The sequence below is a fragment of the Zeugodacus cucurbitae genome, chromosome 4 (assembly GCF_028554725.1).
Source record: "Zeugodacus cucurbitae isolate PBARC_wt_2022May chromosome 4, idZeuCucr1.2, whole genome shotgun sequence".
In the NCBI taxonomy this organism is placed as follows: Eukaryota; Metazoa; Arthropoda; class Insecta; order Diptera; family Tephritidae; genus Zeugodacus; species Zeugodacus cucurbitae.
This window is the reverse complement of record NC_071669.1, coordinates 18,270,568-18,283,952: the sequence shown is the minus strand read 5'-3', so window position 1 is coordinate 18,283,952 and position 13,385 is coordinate 18,270,568. Positions and strand designations below refer to the sequence as shown.

At 30.8% G+C, this 13,385-nt stretch overlaps 1 protein-coding gene and 1 long non-coding RNA gene across 7 annotated transcripts in view; one reads left to right on the top strand and one right to left on the bottom strand.

The window, feature by feature from the left end:
- LOC105216157 (phosphatidylinositol 4-phosphate 3-kinase C2 domain-containing subunit alpha) overlaps nt 1-13,385 on the top strand; it is a 41,777-nt gene that overhangs the window by 8,671 nt on the left and 19,721 nt on the right. For all 6 annotated transcript variants that reach the window (XM_054229419.1, XM_054229417.1, XM_011190514.3 and 3 more), the window contains exons 4-9: nt 9,295-9,438; nt 9,513-10,127; nt 10,185-10,273; nt 11,316-11,559; nt 11,666-12,055; nt 12,131-13,341. In XM_054229419.1, the coding sequence (XP_054085394.1) occupies nt 9,295-9,438; nt 9,513-10,127; nt 10,185-10,273; nt 11,316-11,559; nt 11,666-12,055; nt 12,131-13,341 (2,693 nt within the window). The remainder of the gene's footprint in view (nt 1-9,294; nt 9,439-9,512; nt 10,128-10,184; nt 10,274-11,315; nt 11,560-11,665; nt 12,056-12,130; nt 13,342-13,385) is intronic.
- LOC128921532 (uncharacterized) lies at nt 5,675-7,307 on the bottom strand. Its single transcript, XR_008470970.1, has 2 exons — nt 6,181-7,307; nt 5,675-6,107 (listed from the first exon to the last, which is right to left on the bottom strand). It is a non-coding gene; the product is annotated as an uncharacterized LOC128921532 (long non-coding RNA).

Here is a 13,385-nt window from a genome sequence, read left to right as displayed (position 1 = left end):
TGTCGACTTTAAATTTTTTATTATATTTTTCTTTTTTTATATTTTTAACATTCTTAAAAATTATATTTATCGCATAAATTATTGTTCGAAATGCATACGTAATTCAGCGTAGCTTATGATATGTGAATATGCCATTTTGTACGTTTAAATTTTCGGATTATTACATTGCTCTCCCCCTTTTCTCCGCTTGCATGTGCTAAATACTCACCACACTTACTATATTCTCGCCACCTTCACCATTTCTCGTTAACTTGTATTAACCAAATTGTATGCGCTATATCTGTCTGCATGAATTAAATTTATCCCTCTCTCTCTTGTATGTATGTGTGTTTATAGAAAATAAAACAAAGTATTTTTATTTTCATTATAAAATATTGTATATTTTATTTTTTGATTTATTTCTCTATCTTCCAGTATGGAAAAAATAACCAACACATTTTGTTGCAAGCAAAACGCTTTTCTACTACCACACATACACATACTTAAAAACGACTAATGAGAAAAAATATTTAATTATAACAAAAAATAATAATATTATTAAATGCATTCAAGGGGTAACAAGGAAGCTTATATGAATATGAATATACTATATATATCTATATTTAAGTAAAAATGAAAACGACCAAAAAAATTACCGTGTATTTAATGTAACTCTAAGTAGTAAAAGACCTTAAAATCAATCACTGATAATTTACTATAAATAAAAGAAATCAAATTTCATTAAAATATGCTCAATCGTCAGTGTGACCAAAACAAAAAACATAAAAAGACAGCAAAAGACAACTATTGCGTCGTGCACCCAACAGCTTGTACGTCTTACGTCTGTTTCAATCGCTGTTGTAAATTATATAGTATATATGTACATGTACGAGTCAGTTTATGTAATAGCATTTGCACTTTTACACAACATTTTTAGATCCCATGTAATTCTTTTCTATTTTTTATTCCATTATAAGTTAGGTTTTATACTTTTTTATTTAAAGTGATTTATTTTGTCGAAATTCATAAACTAAATATTGTATTGCATTATGTGAAATAATTGGCTGTTAAAAGTATGCATAAAAGTTTCTTAAAAAAAAAAATATATATATAAATAAACAAGGGAGTTTTAACAATTGTTATGGTTTTAATGTGAAAAAGTAAGCTTGAGCGCCTAAAAGCTGCCATGAAAAATTGTTGCATTGACAAAGTCGATGTATAGTTTTAGGCGCTTAATTGTTTTAGCTCTAAATTTAGGTATTTCCGCGTTAGCTAACACTTTTTTTTATTTTTTTTTTATATAGAAATGGGGTATTCACGTAAGCATATTAAGTTTTACCTCTATTTACTAAAAAAATACTGATAAGTTTGATTTTTTGTTTTCACTTTCACATATTTTACAAATTCAAAAACTTTTTTTATTAATTAATATTAAGATTTCTACTTTAATATTTCCAATCTTTTTAATTCACTTAATTTTTGCTTTTTGCATATTTTTATAATTAAATTTTTTTATAATTAAAATTTCATTTCATTTTTTTTTTTAATAAATACAATTTTATTTATTTCTTTATAAAACAAACTCATAACTTCTCTCTTACACAATGATTTTCTCTAAATAATAAATAAAAACAATTAAAAAATTTTCAAATATTTTTATTTCTATTAAATATATATAACTTTCTATTTCTATTACATATATATAATTTTTAATATTTTAATTTTATAATTTTTATACATATATTTTCTGTTTAATAACGATTAAAACCAATAATTATCAAATTATGTTGCCATACAAGTCATCTCATAACCTCAATAATACTTTTTTTAAACAATCTTTCAATATTAAAAATCTTTTTTTCATTAAATAAAACAGTATTATGAACATTTTCAACACTAGTCTTCATACGGCATATTACTTACATAATTTTAATATTTTTTTTACATTAAATATGATGCATTTTAAAATTATAAAAACTTAAAACTTTTAAATTGAAAAAATTAATTATGAAGAAATAAGAAATAGTAAATAGAATAATATAATTAACATAAAACAGTAAAAATTAAAAAAAAAAATTAGTACTTTTTTTATGTTTTTTGTATTTTTTTTTAATATTTTTTTTTTTAAATTTTTTTGGTTGACATTTTTTTATTAATTTTTATTTATTTAATTTTGATTTAATTTTTTAATAATCTATTTTTTTAAATTTATTTTTTGTTTAATCGATAAAAAATTATTTTTTTATTAATCGATAAAAAAATTTTAAATCAAATTTTTGTTTTAATTTTTCTTATATTTTTTTTTAATTTTTTATAAAATTTTGTTTTTATATTTCAATTTTATTAATGTTATTTTTGTTTATTAATTTTTATTTTTTTATATTTTTTTTTTAGTTTTTTATTTATTTTTATTTATTTAACTTTGATTAAATTTTTTATTAATCGATTACAATTTTAATAAATCAAACTTTTTTAATTTTTTTTTTTTATTTTTTTTATTAATCGATAAAAAATTATTTGTTATTAATTGATAAACAATTTTTAAATCAAATTTTTGTTTTAATTTTTCTTATATATTTTTTAATTTTTTATAAATTTTTGTTTTTATACTTCAATTTTATTAATGTTATTTTTGTTTATTAATTTTTATTTTTTTTTTTTTTTTTTTATATTTTATTCTTATTTTTTTTTTTAGTTTTTTATTTATTTTTATTGCATTTTATGTTATTTTCAGTTTTTCTTTTACTAAATTTTTCAAAATTTACCATTTAGCTGCTCTACGTGAATACCCCTAACATTCTGCTGCGTTTACATAGCAATTTTTTTGTATTATTTACAGTTAAGTATAGTCACCCCTTCTCGGCACACATATAATGTACAAATATGAAATGAAAATTGCAATTCATTAAAATCATTGAGTTTATAAAACTTTGCTTTTTTTGTTGAATTTATTAAAACGTTAAATGCCACAACCCAAAAAAATAAAGTTTGCATATCATTGCCACACATTGTAAACTTGCGCTTGATTTTTGCATATTCCAAAAGAACAAACTAAGTTAAATTCTAATTAAAATAATAAACAATTTACTTTATATAAATTTAATGCAAATCGTATTGTTAGGCGATTTTATTTATTGAAAGGAATTAATTATAAAAATTATTATTGAAAATGTTGCAACAACAAAAATATATATGTTTTAAACGAATTGTTTACGAAAACTAAAAACAAAAAATGTGATTATTTACTTTGCTTTGTTTTTAATGCGAATTTGTCAATAAAGAGGCATTTATGAAAAGCGCTGTCACGCCTGCACCCATCCGCCCCACCCGCTTGCTCTCCGCGGCAGCTTTTCGGCTGCATTGTCTTTTTTTAGGTTACAAATAGCAGTGGCATCTGTTGTGGTGACGGCGTGTGGGTGCAGACGTGCGCAGCGTTTTGAATTATGCGAGAAAATATAAAACCGAAAATTGTTGTTTCATTTCACATTGTGTACACTGTGAGTGTTGTTGTTGTTGTTGTCGTGTGTAGGTATGTTAATTTAATCAATGAGTTAAATGCCATAATTTTGTTGAGAACTTTTATGCATACTTTTTGTCGTTCAATCAAGGATATTTTTGTTTTTAATATTTTTTGCGTGATTTATTATATTTATTTTAGTTCTGTGTGTTGTCGTTTTGTTTCGTCGTTATAATAAACGAAATTGCGCATTTTTGTATCCGTACCTTACATTTGTATGTATGTATGTACCTTTCTCTTTTATTATATTTTTTTTTTTTTTGTAATTGTATTATATTTTAATTTTTTTATATTATTTTTTAATTTTTTTATTAAAAAATATTTTTTATTGATAACTTTAATTTATTTTGTTTTTTAATTACTTTTTTATTTCATTCTTACTTTTTTTACCATTTAATTTTTTATTTATTTGTTTATTTTTTATATGATTCTTACATTTTTTTAAACTTGTTATTTTTTCAATTATAATCTTTTTAATAATAAAATTATTACAATTATAATTATTACAATAATAAAATTATTACAAGATACTATTATTACAATTTTATTATTTCATTTTATTTATTTTATTATTTTGTACATATTTTAAAAACTTATTTATTCAATTTTTTGTGCAAAAATAACTTTTATTTCTTTTTAATTTTTTTAAATTCTTTTTTTTATTTTATATATTTTTTAAATATTTTTATTTTATATATATTTAAAATTTTTTTTGTTCTTTATTTTCAATATTTTTTTTATAATTTTTTTTATTATTTTGAATGTTTTTGTTAATTTTTTTCATATTTTATTTGTTTATTATTTTGTCTTTTTAAATTTTTATTTATTTAATTTTTACAAATGTTTTTTTTTTGAATTTTCTGTTTTAATTTTATCTATAATTCATTTGTTTTTTATTTCTAATATTTTTTTATTTTTTTTAAATTTTTAGTTATTTTTATTTTATATATATTTAAAATTTTTTTGTTCTTTATTTTCAATATTTTTTTTATAATTTTGAATGTTTTTGTTAATTTTTTTCATATTTTATTTGTTTATTATTTTGTCTTTTTAAATTTTTGTTTTTTTAATTTTTACAAATGTTTTTTTTTTGAATTTTCTGTTTTAATTTTATCTATAATTCATTTGTTTTTTTATTTCTAATATTTTTTAATTTTTTCAAATATTTTTTTTTTTAAGTTTTTTAAATATTTTTATTTTATATATATTTAAAAATTTTTTGTTCTTTGTTTTCAATATTTTTTTTATATATTTTGAATGTTTTTGTTAATTTTTTTAATAGTTTATTTGTTTATTTGTTTATTATTTTGTCTTTTTCAATTTTTTTTTATTTAATATATATACTTTTTATATATATAAATTTTTTAATTTATTAAAAACTTTTTATTACTTTTTGAAAAAATAAATTTTATTTTTTCTTTTTAAAATTTTTTAATTCGTTTTTTCTTCTATTATTTTTATAATTTTTTTATTTACTTTCTTATATTTTAAAAGAATTTTAAAAACATTTCTTTTAACTTTTTAACACTTATTTTTTCTCTTTAAATATTTTTAAATTAATTTTTATTATTCTATATATTTTTTTAAATTTTTGTATAATATATTTTTTTATTTTATATTATTTTTAATTTTTTTTATTAATTTTTTAAATTAAATTATTATTATCATAATTTTTCTCATATTTTCATTTCCATCCACTCTCTTTCCTCGTTTATTGCATCTGATTTAGTTCCAAATAATTCAACACCTTCTTATGTGAATACCAATTGAAAATTTATGATATTTTTTGTCTGCGTAATATTTGCCTTTGTTTAACGGTAATAAAGCAGGTCTTTATATCATTTATTGTATTTATGTTTGTTTGTGAACACACCAAATGATTGTTGTTGCATTAATCAGCTGGTGCTATAGATTTGATAAGTGTTAGGTAGATATGCAAACAAAGGAAAAATATTTCTCGCTATAAATATTAAATTATGAACGGGCTTAACTTTTATCAGTTTGTCCGAACTCTAATCGACTCTTTTTGTATTATAAATAGATTTCATATCATATCGATATCAGTTGTATTTTTAACACAAAGGGCTCTTGCTCTTTTTATATAGAAAATATTACGCAAATGATTTTGAGAAAGAATAATTTGGTCGATTAAAAATCTAGATTCGTTTCAGCGTCAGATAATATGTTATATGTAAACCCAAACGATTAACCTCCCCCTGCCTAATCGGCCCCCGTTCTGAATCTGAATCCTGAAAAGCAAGCGATTTTTAAGCATCGAGATCTCAAACTGCTAAGCTACATAGATTTAATTTAGAGATCCTGATTGTTTCTGTAGTTTTAAACACTAAATCGGTTATGACACCACGCCCACTTCTCTTTTTTAGGGATTTTCGTAACACTATAGTTACTGTACTTCATAGAATCGGCTTTCTCCATAGTTATCGAGTTATCGCGTTGAATTTGAGGTTAACGCAATACTGGAGCACTTAAAACACAGGTCAATAACATGGCTTAATGTCATGCCCATTTTCCATATTGGTTTATATAGTACCTCTATCTTCTTCATTCTGAAATTTGGTATTTGCCTTGCCTTTGTTTGCTGGAAGACAGACTTAGTGGTAAATTTTTTTATTAGATACAAAAATGGAGAAAGCTGTGTTAATTTCAAAATTATTTATACATACCTTTGTTCAAAAACCCGTTACATTTTTAAATTTCTAAATAGAAATCCTAATTGACGCCTATGTTCACATATTCAGGTTATTCATCGTAAAATAATTAAGTTTATTATCTAAATTATTAAACTGAACTCTAAATATTCGTGGTCCAAAAAATATTATTTTCTAAATTCAGAATTTAAAAATTAAGATAATTTTAAAATTTTTCATTATAAATTTAGTGCATATAGTAATTTCTCCGTAGTCGATCGAAAAATCGTTCATATCACCTTGACTATTATTCGTATAGCCTTTGACTCCAGTTTAAGTTCCATTTCAATATGCCGACAGTATATTGACAGATGCCAAGTCGAGCTCAGTGTTCTTCAAATCTCTGCTGAATATGCATTAAAGACAATTCTTCAAATTAAATAATTTCGTACTGCCTAAATGTATACTTCGATATCTTTAATTTCTATGGGATTTTCGAAAACAAAATTTTTCCACTTAAACCACTTTTATAATATTTAAAATACTCAATTTTTCGTTATTTCTGTTTTATAATTCCTCAATAAAATAATTTGGACGGTACCTGAATATAAAACTATTTCATGCCGCCTAAAAGTAGACTTTACTATTCAAAATTAATTTATTCACAATTTTCGAAAATCAAAAATTCCAAATATCTTTCAAATGTATAATATAACACAAAAACAAAAACAAAAAAAGCACAAAATTTCCAACAATTTCCACGCTCTAATAGCGGACAAATTCGTCTGTCAAATTGTCTTGTTGTGCGTATTAACTTTTGTGTATGCAGATCTACGCGCCAATCGCGCGGCCACTTCTTAATCCTTTAGCCAGGCAATATGTCCCAGTACTAATGGGCAGCTGTATCAACTCACTCACCGTTCGACGGCACGTTTAGCACTGATATGCTATAATTAACGCGCCTCAAGTGTGTGCGCCATTTCCAACAAATCTACAACAATGTGTACTATATAGCATTGTGTTTTCTCAGTTCATGCTTTCGATTTGCTTAAATTAGTTGCTATGTTTCTCTTATAGAAGTATGTATAGGTAATATATAGTTTTTTGATTTAGCCATTGGCTAATTTTATTGTTATCGTTTCAAGAGTAGTGCGCTGGAACAGTTGGCTATAAAGTTTAATTGGTGTTTATTTTTTTTAAATATATTGTATTGTTTTTCTAAATATTTTATTTTATTTTCTATAGGTTTTTTAGATATTATTTAAATTAAATTAAATTTATTTTTTTTTAGTTATTTTGCATAATTTTCATTTATTTTTTAATATTTTTTATACTCTCGCAACAAAGTTGCTATGAGAGTAACCGAAAATACATAAAGTGTCATAACGAAGCCTTAAAAAAAAATTTATAAAATAAAATTTTGTGCCAAGGATCTCACTAGGAAGGGGAATATTTAGATGTAATTTTTTAGGAGAAGTAGGCGTGGCCCCGCCTCCAAAATCCCACCACACACCATGAAAATAGTTGAAATCGGATAATAACCACGCCCACCTCCCATACGAAGGTTATATTGAAAATCACTAAAAGTGCGTTAACTCACTAATGAAAAACATCAGAAAACATGCCAAAAGGAAATGAGCTCAGACTAAAAAAAAATGGGAAAATGGGCGTGGCGTCGCCCACTTATGGGTCAAAAACCAAGTCTCAGAAACCACTCGATCAATATCAATGAAATTCGGTACATGATATTTTCTTAAGACCCTAATGACATGAATGGAAAATGGGCGAAAGCGGTTCACAACCACGCCTACTTCCCATATAACTCAATTTTGAATTCCATCTGATTCCTTCACTTGATATATGTACATTATAGCGGAATAAAACTTTACACAAATACTGTATTTAAGCTATGACATCACTTGTGGAAAAATTGTCGAAATCGGGCTATAACTTTTCAAGGCCCCGGATATCGAATATGAAGAACTCAGTACCTTAGGGTAATTTTCCACCGAAAATATCGTTAAATCTCGTATATATTTTAATTTAATTCAGAGGAAATTTTCTTCTTCTTCTAATAGTGTGCCTCTGTTCCAAAAAAATATGTAAATCGGGTCAAAATTCTGTTAGATTTATATATATATATTATATTAAATGAACGTATAGTCTTGGATATATTCTATCTTTGTGGTGAAAATTAATGAAACCGGTTCATGATTTTTTTTTTAATTTTTTAAATATCTGACGAATATTTTTTAAATATTTTATTTTTATTTAATATAATTTAATTTTATTTTATTTTATTTTGTTTTATTACATTTTATTTTATTTTATTTTATTTAATTTCGTTTCATTTGATTTTATTTTATTTTATTTTATTCTATGTTATTTTATTTTATTTTATTTCTTATTTATTAGTTTTTATTTTATTTATATTTTTATTTAGTTCTACCCACCCTTCCCCACACACACACACTTCAAAATTTAATTTTATTTTATTTTGGCATTTTGGCCGCAGTCCTTAAGTTTTAATCGTTTCGATTATTGGTCGGTTTGGTTGGCGCTGAAGTCTGAAAATGTTCTGCTGCTGTTGTGTAGTTGTTGTTTTAGGTACTTGTAAATGTAGAAATTCGTCTGTGGCAGCGTTGTAAACACGGCAGATTGCTTTACTTATCGACACCGCAAATGTATTTCTGCGCCATAATTGCTATTTCGACATTCTATTATTAAAAGAAAACAAAAATAATATAATTTTTAATATTTTTTTTTTTAATTGTTTTCGTGTGTGTTTGGCCGGTCATTGTGGTTGTCGTCGTCGTCGACGTTGTCTCCCGGCCAAGCGCAATATAACAAATTTTATTTAAACACTATTTGTTTTTATAGCATTCAGCTGGTTTTTAGTAGGCGCAACAACAACAATAAAAACAAAATATGATTTGTTAAACCGTTGTCGGCTCTTTATTATAATTAATTTACGCCAATGTGATTCGCCGCAATTTTTGCGTCATTTTCTGGTTTTTTTGTTTTTGGTTTTGGTTTTGTTTTTGTTTTCACTATAATTTTCGCTCACAGTTGCGAAAGTGAAAACTTCCCGTTCAACAAGTTAGTGTCCAATTTGTGCGAATATAAAAACGATGCATTCACTGCTTGCAGGTTGCGACGATGACTCGGATTGTACTTCCTACTATGCCGAGTACGATCCATTTGATTATCTCTACAGTGGCGGCGGTACACAGTACTCAGATCCCGTTTACGAGGCGGTTAATAAGTTGGAGAAGAGCGCCGTCAGTCCAAATGGTGAGTAACTGAACAATTAATTCAATTTTAAATTAAAAAATATTAATAATTTATTTTCTCCACCCTTCAAACAGTATCCTCCATTGGTTGGCGCACGGATTATGTCAATCGCGATGAAATGCTCAACAATTTATCGCGTTCGCCCGCCGCCGCCAGCCCCACACCCACGCAGTCGCATGAAGCAACGCCTAGCGGTACACGCTCGCCACCACCACCGCTGCCGCCACGCAATAGCGGCTCACGTTCACCACCATTTCTGCCTGGACTCTATCCTACGCTGAAGCGCGAGAGTTTCGGCAGTAGCAGTAGTATAGCTGCGACAGCTGCTGCTGCTGCTGCTCCGAGCACTTCTACAAACTCGTTCTCGCGTCCCAGTGCAACGTTGGATCGTCGAAAAACCACCGGTGCACGCTTGTATGAAGTGGTCACCGATCGTCGCACCGTTGATCCCGAACTCTTGGAATTCTATTTTATGGTTAAAGAGTTGCGTATGCGTTACTTGTACAATGATAGACAGACTAATCCGGGTCATATAATTGCGTCGGAGTTCAACTATCATTATCCTTTGGAGACGAGCATTAAGATTTTAGTGCATCCTGCTTTGAAGGCGCTGCTGCCGAGCGCTGACTCGACGCGCTCTCAAGGACAGTTGAAGGGTTATGGTGTACCGGTGGTGTTCACATGTGATAGTGAGTGGGATTCGTATATATTTTCAATATTTGACTAATTATTCAACTTCGTTACAGTTAATACGGCTGTGGAATTGGTCATAGATCAGGCATTTTGCTCACTAGAGGGTCAGATAAATGGCACACCCAGTGATTATGTGGTGAAGGTGAGTGAAATTAATGTATTGCGGAGTGTTGTTGTTGTAAAGCCAAAGTTTTTCGAAATGTTGTTATTGTAGGTTAGGTTAGATTGGGTTAAGGGGTAGTTCTCCCCAACTATAGCCTCACAAAGATAGCTTTGACTGTCCTTCGTAGCACCTAAATACTTCTAACGCATCGCTAAAGTTCACAAGATTCGACAAAGCGATTGGACTCTTTTACAAAGTTTTGAAGTCGGCTAATGTGTCACTTAGATAGCTTCGACTGTCATTTGTTGCATTCAAATACTCCTAACGGCTCGCCAAGATCCTCATGATTCGAAAAAGCGCTTGAACTATGTTACAAAGTTCTTAAGTCGGCGAAGTTTCGCTTAGATAGCTTCGACTGTCCTTTGTGGCATTTGTCGGCTAATGTCGATTCCAATCATTAAACTGGGATGATTCCTCTTCGCCTTCCTTCAAGCAGCTTGATCATTGATCTTCCGTATGTGTACCTATTGAACAGTAACCGTTAAGCACACTAATGATTGTGGCGAGATGAGCCTTCCTAAAAGACAACTGTTGGAAGGACCGTTTTCTGTCCACCGCGGGCCAGAAAGACCTCTCTACTGCACATGTGCTGGTTTTGCTACAGCGTTTGGGGAGGTCACTCGAAGTCAGTGTGTCCATGGACTATCCATCCGCTTCCTTCCGCCGTCAATGTTGCTAGGTTACACTCTTTTGCATGCTAGACAAGCTCTGTAGTTTCCAGCGATACCGTGGTAACAAGGTACACTCGATTCCAAGTTCGATTGCAAACTGAAGCTACTGATCAGGATGTTACGACACTCCATAACTAGCTTGATATTGTACTTTCAAGTAAAACATTTCCAAAAAGCTTTCTAAAATGTTTCAAAATAGACAATCGCTGACTTTATTCTTGCCGTTTGCGTTTAACGTGTTTTATTGTAAGCCTTTTAGTTTTTTAGAGGATCTTGAGATGCAACACAAATGCCTTTATATACATAAGTAAGTATAGTTCAATAACCATATTTTCCCCTTTTCCTTCCAGCCCATTGGTGTATCGGAATGGCTGTCGCCCACATCGAAGCTTAGTCAGCTGGAATGTGTGCATAACAGCTTGAAACTGGAGCAGGATGTGCAGTTGGGACTGTGCGTCAAGTCCGAGGAGAATATGCAGGTTATTGCGCGTACGCAGGGAGATGATTTACGTGACGCTGAGCTGCGTGCCGAAGATATATTGCCAAACGAAATGGCGACCATCATCAATTATGACAATATGATGATATTAATAGGTAAACAGACTGGAAATATGCAACGCTTTTAATTGCAGTCTCAAATATAAATATTTGTACCTCCCACTACAATTTAATTGAACAATTTATTAATCTCCTTCCACAGAAACGCTTGAAAACGAAATTGATAAGCTGGAGTGCGTCGATCCCAATGCACGTGCTATACTCTCCTGCTCGGGCGTTGTGCAGGCCGTGAAAGCTATATGTGCGCTGCTCGGCTCAATTGACACACTCGAAATCTCGGCTTGCATAGCCGATCTCAAACGCATATGCGAAGAGGGACAAGTGAAATATGCCTCGCACTCGAGCGAAACAAATCCGGAGATTGTTAGCGAACGCGGTGATTACGCGGAGGTGCGTTTAGTACCACGCCCCATGCTCGATCAGATCAAATTGAAATGCAATCAGCTGCGTGATGCCGTGCAAGAGCTCATCGAGCTCTATTCGAATGTGTTCCGTGTGGGCTTCTCCGTGAAATCGTTGGATTACTCGACGAGTGAGTAAAATGATTATTAAAGTTATATGTTTTACTAAGTTCGCTCTCTCTCTCTCTTTCTCTCTCTTTTCACAGCGCCCATGCCCATTTCGTGCGTACTCAAACCGATTATGCTCAGCGTGAATTGCCTACATCGTCCACCTCCCGATTGGCGTTACGACGACTACTCGTTGGGTGTGCAAATCAACTATGGCACACGCTTCATCTCCGATCCCATAGTCACGAAGTGTTCGAACGATATGAGTGGCGGCCTATTTCCACGTCTAAATTTCTCTTCGTGGCTTTCGTTCGAGAAGAATGCAATCTGTACGCTTCCACGTGAATCGCGTCTGATATTTGTACTTTACGGCACACAGACGGCGGAGAATGAGCAGAACACCGATGCGAATGGCGAACGTCGACAAGTGCCCACCGAGCTGGGTTGGTGCGCCATACAGTTGTTCGATCATAAACGCGAAATGATTTGCGGCTCGTACTTGTTGTCGATGTGGCCGCCGACGACGGATAAGTTTTTGGGTCCTGCGCCGGCGCGGGGTTGCCATCCACAACCGGATCTGTGTCCGGTATTAAGTATAGAAGTACCACCTTATGGCGGACGTATACTGTTCCCGGAACCGTTGGAGCAGCCAACGCCAGCGCCGCGTTGCGATTTCAATTCGTTAGACGCAAATTTACAGAATGAACTTCTCGATACTGCCGAACAGGGCTACTCCGGCGCTAAGGATAAGCGTGAGGTGTTCTGGGAGAAACGCCTGTATTTGCAGAGTTTCCCCTACGCCTTGCCGAAAGTGCTGCATGCGGCGCATAGTTGGGACTACGCCAGTCTTATGGATCTGCATTCGCTGTTGCATTCGTGGGCGCCGCTTTCACCGCTACAAGCGCTCGAATTGCTGCTGCCACGCTACCCCGATGCGAAGGTGCGTAAGAAGGCTGTCGAATGGATATCCCAACTACCCAACGATCAGCTGGTCGATTATCTGCCACAATTGTTGCAAGCGCTCAAGCATGACACCTACGAGGCATCCGATATGGCAAACTTCTTGCTCTGCAAGTGTTTGGAATCACCGCGCATTGCTCATCATATGTATTGGTTACTCGTACACAGTTTGCCGGGTGATGATCCGCAGAACTCAATTGATGCTTCGTCTGGCGCGAACGAGTTGGATGATTCGTTGATTACACAAGCTCGCTACTACCGACGGAACAAGATGATGTTGCGCGCGCTGCTGGCAGTGTGCGGTGAGCGGCTGTTGGCGCGTTTCCTCAGTCAGAATATTATGTGCAAGGTGAGTGGGAGAGGGATGTGGAGAGAGCCATTTATATAGACGGA